Source organism: Equus przewalskii, chromosome 9 (assembly GCF_037783145.1).
Source record: "Equus przewalskii isolate Varuska chromosome 9, EquPr2, whole genome shotgun sequence".
NCBI classification, from domain to species: Eukaryota; Metazoa; Chordata; class Mammalia; order Perissodactyla; family Equidae; genus Equus; species Equus przewalskii.
In genome coordinates this window covers 5,904,266-5,929,060 of record NC_091839.1, presented here as the reverse complement: position 1 = coordinate 5,929,060, position 24,795 = coordinate 5,904,266, and the positions used below count along the sequence as shown (strand labels likewise).

The following is a 24,795-nucleotide window of genomic DNA, read 5'->3' as shown; positions in this document are numbered from 1 at the left end:
CAAGACATGGGAACAATCCAAGTGCCCATTGACTGATGATTGGATAAAGAAGATGTGGTATATACATACAATGGAATACTACTCAGCCATAAAAAAGACAAAATCATTCCATTTGCAACAACATAGATGGACCTGGAGAGTATTATGCTAACCGAAATAAGCCAGACTGAGAAAGACAAACACCATATGATTTCACTCATATATGGAAGATAAACACAAAGAAAACAGTTCAATGCTTACCAGGGGAAGGGGATGGGGGGTGGGCACACGGGGTGAAGGGGAGCACTTACGTGGAGACAGATAAGAAGTAATGTACAACTGAAATTTCACAATGATTTAAACTGTTATGAATCAATTTTAAAAAAATACCCTGGAGGGCTTGTTAAAACACAGAGTGCCTGGGTCTTACCCACCCTCTTCCCCCTACCCCTCCAACCACTCCACCTCCTGTGTTTCTAAGTTACTAGGTCTGGATGGGGCCCCAAAACTTGCATTTCCAAATTCCCATGTGATCCTGATGCTGCTGGTCCTGAGATCACAATTTGGAAACCACTGAATTAGAGGACCATTTAGGGGTATTTCACAAAGCCCCTAGAGAGAAGTATTATCTTTATTATTCATTTCATATCTCTTTCCCCGGAGGCCCAGAGAGGTTAATCGTCTCGCCCAGGCCCACACTGCCTGGAAAGAGAGAAGCAATTTAGAAAACATTACCACCCCAACCCCATCAGGACTTGTGTACGCCAGTCATGGGGTTACCCTAACCATAGAAAATCGAGTGCGGTCCCTTTAAGAGTAAGCGGAGCCCCGCCCTCTTCTGGGTAACCTGCAGACTCTTTTTTCCAGAGCCTCTCGAGGCACCACCCACCTATTTCCCTGGAGAAAGGAAGGTCGCCAGATGCAGCGCAAAAACTACATTACCCAGAGTGCCGCGTTCCGGGATGGCGGACAGCGGAAGGGGCGGGACTTTCGGCGTCGCGTTCCTAGCGTGTCGTGGGGGAGGTCTCAGCAGCCTCTGTACGATCTGCGGGGGAGGCTGGGGTTCCTTGGTTGGTTCTTCGAAACAGAGCCAGGAAGGATGTGAGCGCGTGGGGCCGTCCTTCGCGCCTTTGTACACGCCGTGACCTCCCTCTAATGGAGGTGTCCAGCGGGGCACGCTGGCGCCGCACTCTTGGGTCCTCTCTGCCCGAATCCCCGTAAACGGCGCCCTGAGCCTCGTATGCATCTTATGCTAGGGAGTCTGAGGCTTGCTCGCGGTGCGATCCTTAGCCCGAGGTCACACTCCTCGGCTCCCCAACCCCAGGGCAGGCCTCAGGTGTGGGGTCGGCTGAGCTTGGACTCTCCCTGGGCGCCCGCCTACCCCGCGCTGCTGCGCCCGCTGGGCTCCGTGGCGGCGACGGCTCTGGTGGACACGGCTCCGAAACCTGGAGAGTTCCGCAGGACACGCCTCAGATACCTGGCGAGTTCCCCAACCTCTCACTCTCTCGGACTCCCAAGCCCCAGCTTCCTAACATACAGGATGAAGGTGTCCTCGGACTCTGCTCCTTCCGCTCTCCCTTCCCTTGTTGGGATCATTTTCGGCCTACAGTCAAGAATCCAGGCTAGAACTTTTATGGGATGACTGCAGGTTTTGGTAACCAAGGGGATGTGATGTCTAAAGCGTTGCTGCGGCAGGAACCAGGATATGCAAGTACTTGGAGGTGAGACAGAATTGAGAGTTCAAGGAACCACAGGGCTCTCTTATATCTGACAGAAATAGGGAACCGAAAGGCAGGCATCATGCCTAGACAGGGAGGCTGAGGAATTGGGCTACTAATTTGTGGTAGTGGAAGCCATAGAAGATTAGAATAGAAAAGGACAGTGATCTGAATCAGGTCTTAACAGGCTCCTTCTAGAGGCCGAGTAGAGAACTGACTGGTGGTCAAGGAGGAGAGGAGGTGACCTGATCAAGGGCTTCTATAAGTGTTTAGGAGTGTTGGTGGTGGCTGGACCAGACGGGGATGGCTGTGTAGGTGGGAGAACCGATTAGATTCCGGATCTATTGTTTAAGTAGACCCAACTAGATTTTCTAATGTGAAGGATGAGCAAGAGAAAGGGAGGAATCAGGGATGACACTAAGAGTTTTGGCTTTAGAAGATGAAAAGTGAAAGTGCTATCACATGAGAGAGGGAACTCAGTTGCTGGAGTAAATTTCAGAAGAAATATCAGGAGTTAGGTTTTGGCTATGTTGAGTCAGATGTTCTGGAGACACTCGAGTGGACGTGACAGGTGTGCAGCTGGATACAAGGATCTGGAGTTTAGGGGAGGAATTCTAGTTGGACACCGCTAGCAGATGATGTGCGGACTGGTGTGGGTCTGTGGGTGAGATTTAGGAAGGACACTTTCCAGGTCATGGGGGCAGTGCTACTAGCAGGCTGGGAAGGGGAGAATGGGGGCCAAGGACTGGATTTCTTTCTTGGGCACTTGGTTAAGGATGGTGGAAGTCACAAAGACAGGTGAAGGAGAGAAGTGGCCACTTCGGGGAGGCTTAGGAGAGGAGGTCTATGTAGGGGAGGGTGGTCTGGCGGGTGCCAAGGCTTACAAGAGGAGGGGACATGAAGTGGTTGCAAAGGCACAGCATAAGAGTAATGAAGGTGAGATGAGAATGAGGCCAGGGCTGGTGCTTTTCACCCCTCTGTGCACTCAGCAGGGTTTTAGTGACCCTTTGTGGGAGCTGGAGAGTTTCATTCAGGCTGGGGGATCAGCTGAGGTGTGAATGGAATTAGCTGGGAGAGTCACGATGCCTGGGGTGGGATCCATAGGAGCTTGAGTGGATAGGGGAAGGCTGTAGCTGGTGAGTCAACAGCATGTGCAATGCAAAAGCGGGAGGAAGCTGAGGGTGTCTGACATTTGCACATGGGTTTGGGTGGCTGAGATTGAAGCGAGGAACAAAGCTAGACAGGAAAGCCCTCAAAGCAAGACTCAGGGCTACCCTTGGCAGTGATGGCCTTTGGAGGTCTGGGTAGTCCAGAATCCTGGTTGAATTTGCCAAGCACTCCTTAGATGCTGTGTGTGGAGCGGCCATGAAGATTACTCCAATATGGGCCAGGGCTGGGGCAGTGGTGATGGGAGTCAACCTGTAGGGTCCAGAGATGAGAGGGAAGTGTTGGCAAAGGCTCATGAGGACAGAGAGTGAACTAATGCCCCCATGATTCTAGTGCAGCGGGATTAAGGGAGAATGCTGAGCCGATATTTGATTGTGTCTGGGTGGTATGGTCAGGTTACCCCAGGGGAATTGACTGACAGAGCTTTTTCTCCATAGGGCATGTCACAGCTTTCTTGTGCATAGAAGCACTAGACAGCAAAATCACCCAAAAAAGTACAAAAATGCTAAAAACATGGCAGTAAATATATCACACACAGGACACTTGTTTACCTAATGGCACTGAAACAAGAAGGCAGAGCATCACCTTGTTCGACCTCAGCTGGGAACATGCTTATTGGACAACTCAAATTTTTTGCTGTTCTCTGCATGTGTATGTGCTCAAGTGACTGTGAAAGTATGAAAGTATTGATTTTGGGGTTACAAATAAGTTTTAGTGAATAGGCAAACTTGCAAATACAGAATATGCTAATAGTGAGGATTGACTGTATTTCACATTTTTCTGGGCCGGGGCACACCCTTCTGCACAGCACTTAACTGTTACTAGCAGACAAGACCCTGCTGAAATCTGATGCAGGGGAACGTGTTGGTCACCTTGCTTCTCTCCTCTGCACTTTACCTCATTGTTGGGTGTTTGTCCCTGGAGAGGCTGCCCAATTCTCTGACCTTAACAGCTCCAGCACTGCTCCAAGGCCCTTCCTCACCCTGACCCAGCTTCCGTACTCTGCCATCAATCCCGTGGACTCCTTCCTGAGTGTGTCTGTTACACATTTGTGTTGGGACTGCCACTTCCTACCAAAATACATTTCACCAACATTTCTCTGCTTTCAGGTTGTTTGTGTGGTGTGGAGGATGGAGAAACATCTTCTGGGCACAATGTTTCTATAGAAAAAGTTTCTTAGGAGTTTCCACCTAGAAGGCCTACCCCAGAGAGATGTGTGGCCCCATCTTGAAAGATGGTTTGCACCTGGCTGAGCATCTGGGGACACGCCCTTGTGGAGAAACCGCTCCCAGGTGAGGCATGTGGGAAATAGTTCTCGTTCAGCACACCCAAAGCAGCAGAGTGGAGACAACTCTTCGGCAGGAATGAAGGCAGGGCCTTGTTTATGAAGAGCTGCAGAGCCTACATGTCAGAGAAACCCTCCACATGTAGGGATACTGGGAAGGATTTCTCGGCCAGCTAAGGCATTTTCCAGCAAGAGGCCCCTCACACCAGGAGCAAGCCACACAGGGGCTCTGCATGTGGGGAGCCTTTCACACTAGACAAAGGAATCACAAGTGTAGCACATGTGGGAAAGCCTTCAGCCACAAAGACGCTCTTGTTCAGCACCAGAGAATCCACACTACAGAAAGGCCTTACAAGTGCCCTGAATGTGGAAAATCCTATGGAAGCTTCCACCTTGTTCAGCACCAGAGAAAGCACACTGGAGCAAAGCCCCATGAGTACAGCGATGTGGGAAAGCCTTCAGCTGCAAAGACCCCATTGTTCAGCACCAGAGGACCCACAGTGCAGAAGGGCCTCGTGTGTGCTATTAATGTGTGAAAGTCTTTAGCTAAAGCTGCATTCTTATTGCACACTAGAAACTGGTTCACTGGTGATAGGTCTTACGTGGATGACAAATATGGGAAATTCATTAGCCAAAGCTCCTGCTGCATTCAGCACTGCAGAATTCACACGGGAGAGGCCTCAGGAGTGCAGCAACTGCGGGAAAGCCTTCACCAGGAGCTTTCTTGTTCTGCACCAGAACAAAAAGGCTTTATCAGTGTAGCCAGTGTTGGAGTGCTTTCAGCTGCATCTGTAAGTTCGTGCACCAGAACGTTCAGATTAGAGAAAAGCCATATAAAGGCATGATGTCATTCAGCACCAGAAAGTTCACACTGGAGAAAGTTCTTAGGAGTGCAGTGGATATGCTGTCTCCCTGTTCAACATAGCTCATACCAGAGGGCAGCTCTGAGATTACCCTTTGTGAAGGCATCATCTGCCAGAAGTTAGAGCATCATACATCTGAACCTCCATGCTGGAGAGATGCCTTATGGGTGCCAGGTATGTGGTAAGCTTTCAGAAGCTACAATTGCAGTTTCTCACCTGCCCAGAGCCCTTCCTAGAGTTAGGTCATTGCCAGTGCCTCTGTTAGAAGCCACCTCACCTCTGCCAGCTTGTTGGGCCCCACAGTTGCACCAGTCACCCCAGCGTGCTCAAGGAAGTCAGAAATCGGTGCTTGCTCCCCAATTCCTAGAGAGATTCATGAGTACCCTGAGCCTGTAGAGGAGGCTCCCTACCTTTTCTCTCACTGGTGTGGGGGTGGACATAACCCATCTTTGGCCACAAGGACCTGAGCTAGGTTTTTTCTGGCAGCTTGCAGAGGCTTCCTTGGATGCTAAGAACATTGTTGTCTCATGGATGCTTGTGATGGATTTATCCAGCCTCAGTCACTCAGACCCTGGAACTGACTACCCTGCATTGCTCTGGTTTGCTGTGTGACTTTTGGAACAGCTACTTTTAATGTTATGAGTTTAATCCATCTTTAAATTTGGGGGAATTCTTTTTACTATGTGGAGAGAATTGAAATCAGAAGTGGGCTCTACCAGCATGAAGAAGTGAGCAGCTTTTGATGTGCTCCTAGATCTGTGTGTGTTAGAATTGTGTGCCTTGAAGTGGATAGCACTGTGACAGAAAACAGTTCTCAGTCCAGTTTTGGCCTAAATTTCCTTGCTGACCAAGATCTTCTGGGAAAGACTGAAAGACTTTGTCTAATCTTATGGTCTGGATTCCAGGATTTTTTTGTGGGCCCTGCCTTCCCTGGCTCTTATCCCCAGGTGACTTTATTTGTTACTTTCACTATAGATTAAATTGCTTTTTCTTGAATTTTATATAAATTTAATCATCAAGTATTGACTCCCTTTTGTACAGTTCTTTTCATGCAGCATAATTATTGTGAGATCCATCCATGTTGTTTGTATCAGTAGTTCATTCTTTTTATTGCTGAGGAGTGTTCTATTGTATGACTGTAACACAATTTATGTATCCATTCATCTGTTAATTGACATTTGGGTTGTTTGCAGTTTGAGGCTATGAAAAATTAAGCTGCTATAAAATTCATAGTGAAGTCTTTCTATGAAGCTACGTTGCCTTTCTCTTGAGTTAATAACTAGGAGTACAGTGCCTCGACAGTTGATAGGGAAATATTTAAGTTGTTAAGAAACTGCCAAATTATGTTCTAAAGTGGTGGTACAATTTTACACCCACCAACATTATATTAGATTCCCAGATTCTCCACATCCTTTCCAACACTTGGTATAATCATTCTTTAAAATTTTATCTGTTCTGATAGTTCTTGACTCTCCTTGCAAAAACAGTGAAGCACAATGCCTGTCAATCTTCTTTGGCTTCTGGAGGCCACATTTCTACACCTAGGAATGCTGCTCATGTACCAGGTGGCATAGAAATCTACCAGCTTTGAGTAAGGCCAAGAGCAGGAAAGGGCTCTGTGGCAGGCCCACGCTGTGGTACAAGCAGTCCTGCCACTTGAGCCATATAGGTCAGCACACGCTTTGGTGTTGAAGGTGTCAGTGTTAGGAAAATATGTAGTGTGAGGGTTTTGGCAAGTCTCAGAGAATCACAATGCACATTCCTTTGCTTCTGGAGAAAGTCTATTCTCTGCAGGAAAATTCATACATCATTTTGAAACAATTCCTTCTGGGTCACTGTGGCAGGTAGAAATAGAACTCTTGTCTATGGGGCATGAAGTCACCATGCACCCAGAACTGAACATGGGTATTCTGTTGTGTGGATGTTCTCGAGTCTGTTCAACCATTCACCCACTAAAGACAGTTGGGTTGCTTCAGTATTTTTCTTTAATGGACAAACTTGCTATAAACCTTTGTTTGTGAACAAGATCTCTTATTTCCCTCTGTAAAGGAGGGTGGATTGTGGTGCCAAGAAGTTCAGGAGTTGGGGTCTGAAAAGCTTCAGCTTCTTGATATTCTTTGGAGATCAGTTTCCCAGTAATAAATGTCAAGGATACAAAGCTTAAAGAAACTGATATTTACATATGAATGTAACTTGGAGAAGGAGGGAAAGGAGCCAAGTGCTTTCGGTTTTAACCCCATATATCCTGGGTTTAATGTAGGAGAACTGATGTATCAGGGCCAGCATCAATAGTGCTCTAAACCCGCCACTCTCTATCCTTTTCAATCTTTGCATGATTTGCTCTTACACTGGCTTTTAGTGGGTTTCATATCGGCAAAGAAAACATATCTATGTCTATCTTTCTATCTGGCTCAGCTTCAAAAGGGTTATAAGCTAGTGGACACAATAGTGTCAGTGAATATCCCACATGACTATAAATCAGCTGATATAAAATTTGGGAATTGGTTTGGAGCTTTATATTTTACCCAATACCTGTTAGAATCCAAAATTTAGCTCTAATTTGTCAAAGTTTAAATAACATTCCACATTGAGAATTAGATTTTTGAATCACTTTGTTTTTCTTTAAGTGTCTGGTTTTAGACTCTGGCTGTAAAGCAGTAGAGGGTTGTGACTTACATTCCTGCCATAAGTAACTGTAAAACTGGACAAAATTACACAAAGCAGCTGCTTTCAGAAGTTTGACCACAGAGAGAGTGATTCCAACCCTGATATCAGTTTCCCCACATAAAATCCAGCATATATGGGGTTAAAACCAAAACACTCATTCCCTGCTTACTCTCTGGCTTCCTGGCTCCAGAATCCACTATCCTCCATGGAGACAGACACCACCAAGGACAAGCACCTGGATTATCTCCTCCCTGCAAAGAGATACATGTGGTGGGGAAGCTGCTGATCAGCAAGGTCATGGGCTCCCTCCTCTCTGCAAATAGTGTCAAGGCCAAAGACAGGCTGGTGGGAAAGCTCCAGCCAGCAAGACCATATGCTCCCCCTCCCCTACCTAAAACCCCAAATAAAAGTCCTTCCTTTTAGCTTTTCGGGGAGTTTGGGATTTCAGCGTTAGCTGCCCTCTCTCCTTGCTCAGTGCTGTGCAAGTATAAAATTCCTACTTTCTTCCACCACCCCCGGTGTCAGAGATTGGCTTACTGCACAACGGGTGAGCGAACTCACTTCAGGTTCGGTATCAAGTGCAGGGCTGTGACCCTTGAAGCTAGGAAAGCACAGCAGCTGAAGTCCTGCCTCCACAATTCCTGCCCAGCTCCATGAACACTTTCCAAAACTGCTCAGGGAAGTGGAGCCCAGAGAGGATAGGGTGGAGGCAACAGAGATCAGAGCTTCAGGCCACAGGGGCAATTGGGATTTGTGTGTGGTCCTCCCATAAAATGGGATATGCAGAGAAGCAGTCCTAGAAATCTGTATGGGGTCCCCTGGGTTTTGGGTGGAAAACTGAGTGGGTTCTGGGCAAGATTGCAGAAAGCCTGGTGAGAACAGCTGCTGGGGGCTGAGCACTGAGCAAAGGTTGCAGAGGACTACAGTTCAAGATACATTCGATTCCTGACCAGCCCGAGGGGAGAGACCTCCCTGAACTCCCTGGGCGTTCAGTGGCGACCCCAGAGAGACCAACCTTAGAAGTAACCCCTGCCCTAGTATATGTGCCCCATCCCCCGAGGGGCAGCGGCTGCTGGCTGCTGGTAGAGGGGTTCAGAGGAACCAGGTTTTCAGAGGAACTGGCGCAGGCACAGCCAACCACAGTGGTTCAGGCACTGCTTGGACCCACTCTTTTACCTTGTAAGGGTTTATCCCCCTCTTGAACTCTCCTCAAAGTTCTTTTCCACTTTCCTTGTCAGTTCTTGTAGATTATGGATCTCCTGCTAGTAGGGGGAGCCGCCAGGTCCCCCGGGAGGGTGCCGAGTCCTCCCAGGGGTGCCCTCCTGGGTGGGACCCTCTTGGCGTCACAGGCTAAGTGGTCCAGCGCTGGTCCCAGAAGCTGAGTCCCCACCACTCGCTCAAGGGTTAGTCCCGGCTTTCTGCCTAGCGGACCCACTCTTGACCCTTCGCTCCGAGGTCAAGTCCCCGCTTCTCCCTTCACCCGCCAGGTGCTCCCCACTGGGCGCCGGCCGAGTCCCCACCTACAGGAGCCGCCCGCCCGCCCGCCGCGGCGGCGATCCTGACCCGTGGCTTCTCAGCTGGGAGGCTAGAGAGCGGCGGACCCCGCTCCCAGACTCGAGAGAAAGCAGGTTTTAGGAAGGAACTTCGCGCGCCCAGGCCCCACAAGGGTCCGGTCCGCGCCCGGACGGCCTTCCCCGCCAGCAGAGGGCGCCCCCGTGTGGGGAGGGAGCCGGCCATCTCCTCTACATCTGCCTGCACAATCTCGGGAAACCTGGCCTGTGATGGCACTGCGTAGCTAGCGTGATGCGACATCGCCGTCGGGCTCCTGGACTCCACGGCGGGGGCCGCGACCGAACGTGAAACCAACCAGCCAGGACCGGGACGCATTGGAGTCCTGAGACCTGGGAAGACGTTCCAACTGGCCTCCGCCATTCTCGGACTCCCTTCCTCAACCTGCGCACCGGACCCTCGCAGGAAGACCCCGCGACCCTCCGCGTAATGTTGCGTGGCCTTAGAGGAGCGGTCCTGCAGGAATTAAGGGGCGACCGGTGGCCCCAAGCAGGGCTCATCCCACCGCATCTGGGCAGCCACGGTGCATGCAGACAACAATGCAAGCAGCTTTTTAAAGGAAGCAGCTTTAGGAGTACGAGGTGTAGATCAGGAGGCACTGGGTGTAAAATGAAGAGGTAGCTTTAGGTTGACCAAGATATATTAAGAGAGACAAGTAAACTGCAAATCAGTATACAAAGTATAACTTTATTTTTATTCAGAAAAACGTGTATAAGGATATAGCTGAACACACATACACATACATAGAGCGATGCATACATGTGAAGACACAATTTTCAAAGGATAATATAACACTGCAAACGTTTTGCTCCAGAAGGTAGAATTATCAGAGACTTTTCACTTATTTTAAAAATGTATATAGTGTTGACATTTTGTAGATTAATTCTTTTAAGTATTAGGAACACTAACATGCACAGACGCATTTTGAATCTCAGTTCAAAAATCCTGCAGCTGGGCTGGCCCCATGGCCGGAGTGGTTAAATTAACGAGCTCTGCTGCAGGCAGCCCAGTGTTTCGTCAGTTCAAATCCTGGGTGCAGACATGGCACTGCTCATCAAGCCACGCTGAGGCAGCGTCCCACATGCCACAACTAGAAGGACCCACAACTAAGAATATACAACTATGTACCCGGGGGTTTTGGGGAGAAAAAAGGAAAAAAATTTAAAAATCTTTAAAAAAAAAATCCTGCAGCTTTAGATTTAGATTTAGATTTAGATTTAGGGATTCCTGTTAACAGCAGAAAATGCATGAGCCCTGTCCACAGGAATCACCACAGAAGGATGCAATGTTCTTAAACTTGCATCAAAATCACCTAGAGACCTTTTTAAACAGATTTTGGGGCCTTAACCCCAGGGTCTGATTCGGTAGGTCTGTGTCTGCAGCTGAGAGTCTGCACTTCTCAAGAGCTCCCAGGTCATGTTTTGCTGCTGGCCCACAGATCAAACGCAGAGAACCAGTGTTCCAGAAAAGGCAATTCTGTGTGTTGTCCCAGACCCCAGTCCACAGGGCTGGAGGTTTGCAGACTCCAAGGGGTGGATCCCAGAGTTCTCACCGACATCCCCAAAGATCTCTGCAGTGAGTTAAGCAGAGGAATGGCTGTCTGGAGATCCCAGGCTCTCCACTGCTAAGGGACCCTGTGAGGAAGCCCCAGGATGCAGGTGATCACAAACCCCGGCCGGGCTCCACCCTCAGAAGGTGCCTAGCCACTTGTTTCTTCTACCTAGAACTTAAAAAAAAATCCTACATGGCTCATTGCTCACGTCCTTCAAGTGTTTACTCAATTACCCTTTTACAAGGAGGCCTCCCCTGCTGCACTGTGTAATATTACATCCCATCTCCCCACTTCTCAGCACACTCACTGTCTCCTTTCCATTGTGCCTACCACATTCTTAACATATACAATTTAGTATTTCTCTTTCGTGTTTCCTGTCTGTCTTCCTTGAATATAGCATAAGCTCCACAAAGGCAGGGGTCTTTGTCTCACTTGTTTCATGATGTCTCCCGTGCACCTACCATAGATGCTCATTGAACATTTTCTGAGCAGTGAATGAACATGACACCATAGATCCCTGTTCATTTTCACCATTCTGGTAACTCTAAATGTACTCTTTAACTTTCCCTCCAAGGTGGAGGGAAAACGCTTAATGTCTTCGAGAATGAAAAAGAATCATATCTGGACATAACACCCTCAGTGTGTCCACTTGCTTCAGGCTAATATAACATTGCTCTCCTGTCTTCGTTGTCACAGCCCCATCTGGAGGCCTTTTTCTCTTATCCCTGACAGAACATATAGAAATTCACAAAACCGACTCTAAAACTTCAGACTACAGGCATTTGAAGAACAGTAAGGTAACGTTTATTAGTTCTCAGCTACGAGTGAACGCATTTTGGGTCTCAGTGACACTAAGGAATGATAATTCCAATCGGATTTGTAGCCTTTGGGAGCATCAGAAATAATATACTTAGCCTCTGGGAACATGTTGAGCTTGATGGAGTCTGAAACAATATGTATCAACACTTTGGGGATCAACTGCCAACAGCACTGCCCGAAAACGTGCATGCTTTTGCTTTGAGAGGATGCAAAGCACCTTCCCCTGGCTCAGAGCCAGAGCACGCCTTTCGCGTGAGTTGGCGGGAAGGAGGGGCGCGCCCTACGCCGCGTGCGAGGAACAGATTCCTCTTACCCAGAGTGCTCTGCGCGGAGCGGCAGCAGCGCTGATCCAATGAAGGCGCAGGAGAGGGGCGGTTCCGTGTTTGGCGCGAAAGATAGGGGCGGGACTTCCGGTCTCACTTGGCTGGGGGTCGCTTTGGCTGGTTTGGGGCTGCTTCGCCTGAGGTCTGAGGTAAGCGGAGGCGGAGAACTCGAGCGGGAGCGCTGTCCTCGCTGCACAGGGGTAAATCTGAGGCTCGCAGGGGGCACGGAAGGGGTGATCCCGCGTCAGCGCTGGGCTGGAGTCTGTGGTGCCCTGGTCCCCGCCCTGGTGGCCCGCCGCTCCTGTCACGATCTGCCCACACGCTCCGATCTCAGCGGCCCCCTGATGGACCCGACGCTCGCGGTGCGGAGTCCCTCGGGCCTTCACCCGCCCCACTCCCACTGTGGAATCCTGCAGCCCGAAATTGGGGGAACCTGTTTGGATCACTGCGGCCTAGGCCCAAGTGTCCAGCACGGTGGGGCCGCTCGTATGTGATGGCCCCGTTTCTGAAAGCCAGTGTGAGGAGACGTGAGAGCGTTATAACCGGAGGGATCCGCACGTGCAAAGGCTTGGAAGGGCTCCGGGTCCAGGAGCGATTTGGGAAGTCTGGGGTCCATGTGGTGTCTGTATAGAACAGAGTGTGGGGCGGGGGCAGGCAGAGGGGTGTACCTACGTTCTGGTGGCACTTGGAGCCGGGGAGGCTTGTGAACAGAGCCGGGCCGCCTTCCGAGTTAGGGGTTTTAAAGTTTCCCAAAAGCTGCTCAGAGGAAGAGCAAACTGGAACAGAAGTGATGAGGGCAGTGAGACACAGCCGGTCAGAGGCTTTACTGACAACTGAGAATCAGAGGTTCCACAGTCAGCCAAGGTCAGCTGGCTCCAGAGCCAGGCAGGGGAGCAAGGAGGCCTGAGCCGTGGAGGCCTCTTCTCATAGCCCCCCTCTTCCCACAGGTTCCATGGACGCAGACGTGCTTAATCACCCTACAGAGGTGAGTGGGCTCCCACCAGTCCCAGCCCCCTCCACACAGACACACACGTGGTCTCTGGGATGGTGATGCCCTGGGACTCAGTCTGCCACTCTCCCAGCCCGTCAGCCTGGAGACTCTTGAGAAACCCCAAGTCCAAGGTCCTGAGTCTAGGCCAGGGTTTATGTCGACTGACTCCTGTGTCTGGCAGCCAGTGGAAACAGGTGTGGAAGGCTGTCCCAGGCACAGGTACCAGCGTGTCCTAATGCCTGAAGGTGAGGCAGGGCTGCGAGTGTCCAGAGAACCACCTGTCTCTTTTCTTTCTGGTGATCAGGAGAGTAAGGGTTGGGCCTGGAATGGCGGCCTGAGAAGTTGGGTGTTTTCCTGGAGATGATGGGGACACTGAGGTTCTGTGACCCAGGTCTCAACAGGCCCTCTGGCTGCAGAGTGGAGAACAGACTCTGGGAGTGGGTGAGGAGGCGGGAGGGCCAGGGATGAGGTAATGCAATAGTCCAGGTGAGTGTTGGCGGTGACTGGGCCAGCGTGGTGGCCGTGGAAGTGGGAGAAGTGCTTAGATTCTGGATCTGTTTTTTAAGTATGGCTGATCGGATTTTCTGATGTTGAGGGCAAGAGAGAAAAAGGCAGGAGTCAGGGATTATCCCGAGGTTTTGGAAGGAAAAAAGGAAAGTTGGCAATGATTTTCAGTAGGAATATCGGGAGATTTGTTTTGGCCGTGTTAAGAATCAGATGTTTCAGAGAACACTAAGTGAAGGCATCAAGGTGGCAGCTGGACACAAAGGTCTGGAACTCTGGGGAGTGGCATCCAAAAGGTGGTGGCTAGTCTGTGTGGAGCTGTGGGTCACGTTTAGGAGGAGGAAGCTTCAGGTCATGGTGGTAATGCTATTAGTGTGCCAGGAAGGGGAACATGGGGGCCCAGCACTGGATCTCTTGCTTGGGCACCTAGTTAGGGGTGGTGGGCATCACAAGCACAATTGAGGGAGAGAACTGACCATGAAGGGGGGGTGTGGGGAGAGGATGGTCTGGCAGGTGGCCAAGGCTTCCACGGGAAGAGTAGACATTGAGACAGATGCAGAGCCCTAGGCGTAATTGAGGAAGTAGTGACACTGAGGCTGGGGCAGGTTCCTATTCACATCTCTGTGGAATTCCCAGGATCTTTTGGTGACCCTAGAGTGTTTCAGTCAGGCTGGTGGATTAGCTCAGGGGAAAATGTGGTTATCTGGTAAATCGCTAGGCTCGGGGAGGGAAGCCCTGGGGTTGGGCTTTAAACATAGGTTAGGTTGAGAGAGGAAGGTTGTGACTAATGAGGGGACAGCAAATGCGACAGAGGAGTGGAAGAGGACCGGTGGGATCTGAAGTCTGCGTATGGTTCTGAATGGCTGAGGTGGACACAAGCCACAGAACCAGGAAGTGAGGCTTTCATAGCAGGATTCCAGGCTGCTCCTGGCAGTGGGAGCCATGGGAGGTCTGGAGTAGTACTGAATCCTGTTTGAATTTGCCAAACACAATCTTGATGCCGCGTGGTGGGTAATACACGGGGAGGCCACAGAGAGATTTATGGCCTGGCGCAGGAAGGTGTTGGTGGCTGTGGGGTCTGGAGATGTGAGAGAGGTACAGTCTGAAGAACGATATGCACCCGGAGGGGGAGTATGAACTGGTATCGCCATGGCCCTGGTATTGGGAACTTAAGAACGAAGAGTGGGCCCAAGTTTAGTTGTGTTTAGGAGGCACCATCTGGGGGACTTAGGGGGAATTGCCTGGCAGGACAGGTGGAGCCCTCCATGGCAGTCCCAGAGCTTAAATGACATCCATATATCCTCCTGCCTAATGTTGCTGAGGGTCAGACACAGTAATTACTGGGGCCATGAAGGGAGGGGACAGCACAAATGGCACCAGGGTCTGCTACCTCGTCTGAGTGGTGGAGCTTGGGAGGAGTATGAGCGTGGGGTGGATATGTGGGGAGATGGATTGGGGGTCCTCGGGAAGGAGGCTGTTCATGGTTCTCTCTCCTCATCGTGGCAGGGTAGTATAACCTTTGAGGACGTGGCCGTGTACTTCTCCTGGGAGGAATGGGCTCTCCTTGATGAGGCTCAGAAACTCCTGTACTGCGACGTGATGCTGGAGAACTTTGCGCTTGTGGCCTCTCTAGGTGAGATCATCACACCTGCCCCAGTACCTTGGGCTGGCCTCTGCCTTTCCCCGTTTCCCCAGGGTCAGAGCTGGCCTTCTGACGTCAGGACCCTGGACACTGCTTCTTTCTCCAATTCCCTGGGTTGCTAGGGCTGAGCTGTCTGCACTGTCCTGTCCTCCTCCTGTGCAGCCCCAATACCTGCTGCCCTGAGCCTTGTGGGGAACGGGTCAGAAGTCCTGCAGTCAGCCTTTTGGATCCCACCTTGCTCTCCCTCTACCTGGCCAGGTGACCTCTCTGCCCCAGGTTCTGCTGCCTCCCTCTAGCTGACGTATCCCATATCTGCCTATGCCTGGAATTACAGTCACTGCCATGTCGCTACTTATGTGGCCCATGGGCTGTTCTTGAAAGATCCTCCCCTGAGATTCTTTTTGTAATATTTAATTTTCTTTCCTGTGGTGTGTCACTCTGAGTTGCTCTAGGCCACTGCTGGCCACTCACCTGTCCAGTATTTCCCTTAGAACTTGGTCCTCCAGGAACTGTGTTCAGCTGGGGGTAGGAGGGAGCTCAGTGGGTGCGTCTCAGGGTTGACATGATTTCAGCTACAGAAAATGAGCTCAGAAGGGCCCTAACCCTATTGAGTGGCAGGTGAGAGGGCATGACATCAGGGCTGTGTTCACATCATACCATGAATCTGTCCTGTTTCCACTACTGCTTTGGTGCCAGTGGCCATACTTCATTTCTACCTTTCCTTCGTCATTCTCGACACTTTACCAACTTATCATTTCTACTTTGACTTTCAGCCCAGGGCTAATCCTCAACTCTTGGATTCCACATCTCATCCATTCTTTTTCACTGCTCCCTCTTGCAGTGTTCTCCACCATTGGCCTGTGCATATTGTGTTGTGAGGTGTGCACGTGTCCTCAAATAGTCTTTGAACATGAGCTACTCTGTTGCAGTTGGGTTTTCTTGGGCCTGGACACATCCTTCTGCACATGTGTCTTCAGCAGACAAGACAAGTGCTAAAAACCATTCAGAGTTAGTTGCAGACCTCTCTCTCCTCTTTATGCTGCACCTCCTCCTTTTGTCCTTCACTCGGTCCCTCATTGTGTCCTTCATTCCCCTCTTTCTGTGTCTTTGGACTATATGAGTCCTATGGACTCACATAGACTCATTCATTGGCATTTCAGATGCACATTTGTTATGGAGTTGCCCTTCCCACCAAAGTTAATTGCTCTTCACCTGCATTTCTTTGTTTTCAGGTTGTTGGTGTGAATTGGGAGATGAGGAGGCACCTTCTGAGCAGAATGTTTCTTTAGAAGAACTGTCACAGGTCAGGACTCCCAAAGCAGGTCCCCTTTCCCCAGAAAGCCTACCCTTGTGAGATGTGTGTCTCAGTCTTGAAAGACATGTTGCACTTGGCTTAGGATAGGGGCACACATCTCAGGCAGAAATCATACACCTATGGGGCATGTGGGAAACAATTCTTTCGATATAAACCTTCATCAGAAGCAGCACGGTAGAGAGGAACTTTTCAGAAGGGATGTGACAGGACCGTGTTTGTGAAGAGCAGCCATTTCCATGTGCTGAGGAATTCCTTTACCTGTGAAGAAATTTGGAAGTGCTTGCTGGTCAGTTTGGACCTTGTCCTGCACCAGGCCACCTAGAACAGGAGAAGCCACACAGCGGCACTAAGTGTGGAGCAGCCATTCACAGTAGGAAAAGTTGATACAAGTGTGGCAAATGCAGGAAAGCCTTCAACCCCAAACACACACCTGTTCAGCACGAGAGTCTACTCTGGAGAAGGGACTTACGAGTTCCACAGATGTGGGAAAGGCTTGAACTGCAAATACAAACCTGTTCTCACTGGTTAATTCACCCTGGAGAAAGGCCTTATTAATGCAGTGAATATGGGAAATTCCTTAGCCAAAGCTACAACTTTATTGAATACCAGAAAATTCGTACTGGAGAAAGGTCTTATGAATACAGGTAACGTGGAAAATTCTTTGCCACAACTCTGGCCTCATTGAACACCACAGAGTTGACAGTAGGGCAAGGCCTTGGAAGTTCAGCAATTGTAGGAAATTCTTTAGCCCAAACTTTAGGCTTATTGTACCAAAGAGAAATCACACTGGAGAAAGGCCTTCTGAATGCAGTGAGAGTGGGCAAGCCTTTAGGGAAAGCTCCAGCCTTATTAAATAGCAGAAAGTTCATGTTGGAGTAAGACCTTTTGAGTGTGAGGAAGTCTTTAGTCAAAGTACCTACCTTATTCAGTTCTTCGGCACTGAAGCTTTCATGCCAGAGAAAGGCCTCATGAACTGCAGCACATATGCAGAAGCTTTCGGTTCAAGGTCTACTCGGAGTTCTCACTGAAAGCTTGCTGAAACTAATATGGGAAAACCTTTAGCCAAAGGTCTGTCTTGTTCCACATGAGAAAATCCACAATGGAGAAAAGTGTTAAAAGTGCCCTGAATGTGGGAAAGCCTTCAGTCAAAGGTCTTTTCTGATTCAGCACCAAATATTCACCTAGATAGGCTTTATGAGCATAGCAAGTTAAGAAAGTCTCCATCAAAGGTCTTACCTCATTCAGCACCAGAAAAATCCACACTGCAGAAAGATCTTATGAGTGTAGTGAATGTAGGAAAGCCTTCAACTGATAGTCTTAGCTAATTCAGCACTAGAACATTCACACAGAGGAGTCCCCTTAGACATACAGGGAACGTGCAGTCTCCGTGTTCAATATAAGAATGCCGGAGGAGAGCCTTTGTGAGGAATGTGTCCACCTGAAGTTGAATCTTATATATCTGAATGTCCACAGTGAGGAAATTCTCCATAAGCCCCAAGTTTGTGGGAAGCTTTCAGGAGCTGTCTTGCACTTTGTAGTCCACCTAGGGTCCGTGCCAGATTCGTGTCACTGCAAGTTTTTGTTGTAGAAGGCATCTCACCTTTACTACCTAGCAGGTTCTGACAGTGGCCAGTTTCAAGCTGCCAACACGATGACGCTGAATATGGAATGAGAAGAGATGCACGGTAGCACATCATTATATTCTTTTTCAACCATACTGATAAAGTTTCTGTAAATAAACCCAAGAATATAGATAACTATAAAATGATGGGGAAGGACAAGGTTTGAGTGTGCAGTACCTTTGGTTTTTTAACAGCTTTATCGAGATATAATTGACTTAAAATAAACTGCACATAGAGCGTACAGTTTGGTATTTTCTTAGCGAGATAACATTGTTTATAACATTATGTAAGTTTCAAGTATACATCATTGTATTTTGACTTCTGTATTTTGACTTCATATTCACCACCAAAAGTCTAGTTTCCATCCATCACCTTACAAATGTCCCCCTTTAGCCTTTCATCCTCCCCCTACCCCTCTTCCCTTCTGGTAACCACCAATCTGTTCTCTGTATCCATGTGTATTTATTATTTTTTTTATCTACCACATAAGAGTAAAATTGCGTAGTATTTGTCTTTCTCCATCTGACTTATTTCACCTTAGCCTAATACCCTCAAGGTCCATCCATGTTGTCACACATGGCAAGATTTCATCTTGTTTGTGGCTGAGTAGTATTCCATTATGTATATATACCACATGTTCTTTATCTATTCATTCATTGAAGAGCGCCTAGATTGTTTCCAAGTCTTGGGTATTGTAAATAATGCTACAGTTAAATTAGGGCTGTATATATCTTTTTGAATTAGTGTTTTCATGTTCTTGGATAAATACCCAGAAGTGGAATAGCTGAATCATATGATAGTTCTATTTTTAATTTTTTTGAGGAATTTCCATACTGTTTTCCATAGTGGCTACACCGGTTTACATTCCCACTAAATCCTTTTTCTCTACATCCTCTCTAACACTTGGTATTTCTTGTCTTTTTAATAATAGCCATTCTGATGAGTGTGAAATGATATATCATTGTGGTTTTGATTAGCATTTTCCTAATAGTAATGTTGAACATCTTTTCATGTGCCTATTGGCCATCTGTGTATCTTCTTTGGAAAAATGTTTATTCAGATCCTCTGCCCATTTTTTAATAGGATTGTCTGTTTTTTTCTTGGTAAGTTGTATGAATTCCTTATATATTTTGGACGTTAACCCCTTGTTGGATATATGATTTGCAGGTATCTTCTCCCAATTGGTAGGTTGTCTTTTTATTTTGTTGATGTTTTCATTTGCCACGCAGGAGCTTTTTAGTTTGATGTAGTCCCATTTGTTTATTTTTTCTTTTTTTTCCCTTGTCTGAGGAGACATATCCAAAAATATATAGCTAAGACCAAATGTCATGGAGTCTACTCCCTATGGTTTCTTTTAGGAGTTTTATGGTTTCAGGTCTTACATTCAAGTCTTTAATCCATTTTGAGTTGGTTTTTGTGTATGGTATAAGATAATGGTCTACTTTCATCTTTTGCGTGTGGCTGTCCAGGTTTCCCAACACGATTTGTTGAAGAGACTTTCCTTTCTCCTATATGATATCTTCTTGGCTCTTTTGTCAAAGATTAGCTGTCTATAAATGTGAGGGTTTATTTCTGGGCTTTCAATTCTGTTCCATTGCTCTGTGTGTCTGTTTTTCTGCCAGTACCATGCTGTTTTGATTACTATAGCTTTGTAGTATATTTTGAGATCAAGGATTGTGATACCTCCAGCTTTGTTCTTTTTTCTCAGGATTGCTTTGGCTATTTGGGGTCTTTTGTTGTTCCTTATAAATTTTAGGATTCTTTGTTCTAATTTCCATGAAAACTGTCATTGGAGTTTTGATAGGGATTGGGTTGAATCTGTAGATTGCTTTAGGTAATATGGACATTTTTTTTTAGAATGGCCCTGAGCTAACATTTCTTGCCAATCTCCCTCTTTTTTTTCCTCCCCCCAAAGTCCCAGTACATAGTTGTATATCCTAGTTTTAAGTCATTCTAGTTGTTCTATGTGGAATGCTGCCACAGCATGGCTTGATGAGCAGTGTGTAGGTCTGGGCCCAGGATCTGAACTGGCGAATCCCTGGCCACCAAAGTGGAGTGCACAGACTTAACCACTCGGGTACAGGCCCAGCCCCTGGACATTTTAACTATGTTAATTCTCCATCTATGAGCATGGAATATCTTTCCATTGCTTGATGTCTTTGATTTCTTTCAAAAACATCTTACAGTTTGCAGTGGACAGGTCTTTTCATTTCCTTGGTTAAATTTATTCCTAGGTATTTTATTCTTTTTGTTATAATTATAAATGGGATTGTATTCTTGATTTCTCTTTCTGCTATTTCATTGTTAGTTTGTAGAAACAACCAATTTTTGTATGTTGATTGTATACCCTGCAACTTTATTGTATTCATTTATTATTTCTAAGTTTTTCGTTGGATTCTTTAGTTTTTTCTATGTATACAATCATATCATCTGCAAATAGTGACAGTTTTACTTCTTCCATTCCAATTTGGATCCCTTTTACTTCTTTTTCTTACCTAATTGCCCTGGCTAGGAGTTCCAATACTGTGTTGAAAAGAGTAGCAAGAGTGGGCATCCTTGTCTTGTTCTTAGGGGGATAGCTTTCAGCTTTTCACCATTGAGTATGATGTTATCTGTGGGTTTGTCATATATGGCCTTTATTATGTTGAGGTAATTTTCTTCTATACCCATTTTATTGAGAGTTTTTATCATAAATGGCTGCTGAATTTTGTCAAATGCTTCCTCTGCGTCTATTGAGATGTGATTTTTATTCTCTATTTTTTTAATGTGGTATGTCACATTGATTGATTTGTGGATGTTGATTTTGCACCCCTGGAATAAATCCCACTTGATTGTAGTGTATGATCCTTTTAATGTATTGTATTTGACTTGCTAGTATTTTGTTGAGGATTTTTGCATCTATGTTCATCAGTGATATTGGCCTTTAATTTTCCTTTTTTGTGCTGTCCTTGTCTGGTTTGGATATCAGAGTGATGTTGGCCTCATAGAATGAGTTAATAAGTGTTCCCACCTCTTTAATTTTTTGGAAGAGTTTGAGAAGGATAGGTATTAATTCTTTGAATGTTTGGTAGAACATTCTGGTAGAACAGAGAAGTTCTCTTGTCCTGAACTTTTGTTTTTTGGGGAGGTTTTGATTACTGTTTCAATCTCTTTACTAGTGATCAGTCTATTCATATTCACATTTCTTATAAGGCAGGTCTAGTGGCGATGAACTCCTTCAGTTTTTATTTGTCTGGGAAAGCCTTTATTTCCCCTTCATATGTGAAGGTTAACTTTGCTGGATAGAGTATTCTTGGCTGAATTTTTCTTTCAATATTTTGAATATATCTTTCCACTCTCTCCTGGTGTATAGTGTTTCTGCTGAGAAATCTGCTGATAGCCTAATTAGGGTTCCCATGTAGGTTTTTGTCTTTTTTTCCCCTGACTGCCTTTCTTTGTCATTGTTTTTTGACAGTTTTATTATCACATGTCCTGGAGAAGATCTTTTTGCAGTGAGGTAATTGGATGTTCTATTAGCTTCATGGATTTTTATGTCCAGTTCCTTCTCCAGGTTTGGGAAGTTCTCAGCTATTATTTCTTTAAATAAGCTCTCTGCTCCCTTCGCTTCTCCTTCTGGGATAGCCATTATCCTTCTGTTGCCCTTTCTAATGGGGTCGGATAATTCTTGTAGAATATCTACATTTTTTTAAGTCTTAGTTCTCTCTCCTCTTCTACCTGCATTATTCTAGGTTTCTCTCTTTGAGCTCACTAATTTTCTCTTCCATGTCATCTGTTCTATTTCCAATGCTTTCTAATGCATTCTTCATCTCATTTATTGAGTTCTTTGGCTCCAGAATTTCTGTCTAGTTCTTTTTTAGAGTTTCAGTCTCTCTGGTAAAGTATTTCTTCTCTTCGTTGATTTTATTCCTGAGCTAACTGAACTGTCTTTCTGAGTTTTCTTGTAGCTCGTTGAGTTTCTCCATATAGCTATTTTGAATTCTTTATCAGTTATATCACGATCTTCCAGGACTTTATTTTTGGTTTCTGGAGAATTGTTATTTTCTTTTTGTGATGCGTGTTACCATGGCTTTTTGTGGTGCTTGCTGAGTTATTCCTCTGTCAGAGCATTTGTTGTGGCAAACATGTTTCTTATTTAGGTATAGCTTTGTTTTGATTCAAACTTTTCAACTGCTTGGAGATTAGAAGCCTTTCTTTTGTTTTTCAGTAGGTGGAACTGTAGTGCTAGTTTTTGGTTTTTTTAATCTGTGCTGCCTCTGACTCTGTTTGAGGATCTGCACATTCCACCCTCCATGCCCTCTCTTGGGGGCATCACTGGTACTCTCATCATCGCTGCCTGTACCTCTGGGGGCCACTGGTGCCTTGCTCTTGTTGGTCTCACTGCAGTTGCTGGCTTTGCCATGGAGGGCACAGGGATTGCTGATGCCTCAACTGCGTCTTGGGGGTTACCTGAATCAGAAACTCTGCCACCATGGCAGGAGGAGAGGGAGGGTGGGGAGACAGCTGTGTTTTCAGGGCACCAGCTCAGCTGTTGCCTGTTACCTTGAGACTGCAGGTGCCACTGCAGTTGGGATGTAGGAGTCCTGTGCTCACCTCTGCCACTGCTACTCGGCTCTGAGCCATGGCAGGGAGCTTGGGATCACAGGGCTTTGCCTCTGCTGCTGCTCTGCTTCCCATGGCTGCGAGTGCCCCCATGGCTGGCTGACTGGAGTCGCACATGTGCCTCTGCTGCTGCCCACTGAGATTTCTCGGGCTGGGGACAGCTGGCTCAACCACCTCTGCCAGGGACTCAGGGTCCTGGGTTCTGCCTCTGCTGTCCCTCATTTAGCCTCCTCTCTATGCTCTAATCTACCCACCTTTGTATCTACCAATGTGTGGATCTGTCTCGTGTCCTGGTGTGTTGGGCAATGTAGCCTTTGTTGGGTTATGGATGTTTTACTAGCTCTAGATTGAAGAGAAGAGACAAAGGGATCCTTTCACACTGCCATGATGATTGCATCTCCCAGTTTGATATTGTTGATAATGCTCACATTCCTGAAACCAAAATATTTTTTCCTGCTGTTTTTAATCCATCTTTATTAACAAAATTATTACTACAAGGACATATTTTCCTTTTGGTAATGGATGTTTTCAAATATATATATATATAAAACTGGAAAGGACTGTGTTATGAAGCCCCATGAACTATTCCCCAGTCTTTCATTATTTATCATTTCATGGCCATTCTTGATTCATCTATCCCCATGCTCATTACTGGGTTACTTATAGTCATACACATATCATTTAATTCATAACCTCTTCATAACCATTTTCAAATTATAAGGGCTCTTTATTACACAAAGTAAAAATACTTTAAAATATCATGGAATATTTTATCACTGCTCAGTTTTCTCAATTGTTTCCAAAATATGTTTGTTCTTTAAGGTGGATTCATTGCATTCAGTGCCAAAATGTGTCCATATGACTTTTTTTTTTTTTTTTTTTTTTTTTTGCTGAGGAGGATTTGCCATGAGCTAACTGCTGTCAGTCTTCCTCTGTTTTGTATGTGGGTCTCCACCACAACATGGCTGCCATCAAGTGGTATATGTCTGTGCCCAAGAACTGAACTGGGGCCGCAAAAGTGGAGCACGCCAAACTTAACCACTAAGGCACAGGGCCAGCCCCCCATATGACTTTAGTAGGCATGTCTCATAAGTTTCTTAACATATAGCTACTATATACCTCCTTTTTATTCTTATTTATTTGTCAAAGTTTCTGGGTCTCTTGTCCATTAGAATTGCTCTCATTCTAGATTTGGCTTCTTGCGCCTTTCTGATTTAACACACTTACCCTACTCCCATCTTTCCTGTAAACTAAATATTTATGAGATGGATAATTTGCATCAGTTCCTGGCAGACAGGTGTGTAATGGTCGCACTTGGAGGTATATGGATAAGACAGATGTGTGATGGTGACACACCTGGAAACATGTGGTGTAACAGTATGTTTTGCCAGTACACTGAAGCACAGTCTAAAAACATACAAATATTTCAGGTACTAAATGTACCAGGTGTGTCATGGTGACACCGCTGCACAACCAAGAGTCATACATTTATACTTAGGGGACTCTGCGTGACAGGTTTGTGATAAACCTAAGTACAATCTTGGGATCCTCCCATGCATACCCTTGGGAGACTGTGTGACAGGTGTTAGGTTGCTGACACTCTTCAACACAACCTAGACCCGCACACACATATACCACATCCATAAGAGAAAAGATGTGTGGCGCACATGAGACACATACATCTGACATGCAGAACACATCAGAGACCTCTGAGACAGGATGGAGGTACTGACACACCACAGCAAGTATGGTGATAGAAATACCCCATGGAGACTTGGGAGACAGGCATGTGATGAGGTGCCCCAATGCCTGGTGTATAGGCCACATGCATACAATCACATAGTTCCCATGGGTTGAGTGTGATGAGGCAGGAAGCCCCTGGCTTGGAGAGAATAACAGTCCCTCCATTCCTTCAGGTTTGATGATGCACTGATGGATGTCAGAACAAGGAGCTGGGATGTGTATCTTGGCACAACCTAGAGACTCACTCATATTTGATGATTGAATGTGAGCATGAGAGGACACATTGTTGGAAGAGACAAGCTTGAACCAGGTAGCAGAAGCCTTTACTTTAAAATGCCAGACAGGAAGGCCTGGAAGTAGCAGTCGGACCAGGGCAGGAGGGCAGGGGCTTTACGGGTTTCACATAGGGGTCAGCTCATGTGATTGATCAAAGATGG

The 24,795-nt window shown here is 46.8% G+C and overlaps 1 protein-coding gene and 1 long non-coding RNA gene across 5 annotated transcripts in view; both read left to right on the top strand.

The window, feature by feature from the left end:
- The first annotated feature begins 938 nt into the window (after positions 1–938).
- LOC139085434 (uncharacterized) lies at positions 939–6,262 on the top strand. Its single transcript, XR_011543716.1, has 2 exons — positions 939–1,700; positions 3,974–6,262. It is a non-coding gene; the product is annotated as an uncharacterized lncRNA (long non-coding RNA).
- A 5,756-nt stretch (positions 6,263–12,018) lies between these two features.
- LOC103547708 (zinc finger protein 211-like) overlaps positions 12,019–24,795 on the top strand; it is a 32,240-nt gene continuing 19,463 nt past the window's right edge. For 2 of the 4 annotated variants that reach the window (XM_008515093.2, XM_008515092.2), the window contains exons 1-4: positions 12,021–12,091; positions 12,890–12,927; positions 14,944–15,070; positions 16,312–16,382. In XM_008515093.2, the coding sequence (XP_008513315.1) occupies positions 12,895–12,927; positions 14,944–15,070; positions 16,312–16,382 (231 nt within the window). In that variant the 5' untranslated portion in view covers positions 12,021–12,091; positions 12,890–12,894. Of the gene's footprint in view, positions 12,143–12,889; positions 12,928–14,943; positions 15,071–16,311; positions 16,383–24,795 lie in introns of all 4 variants that reach the window. The other 2 variants (XM_070632564.1, XM_070632563.1) reach the window with 2 other exon arrangements.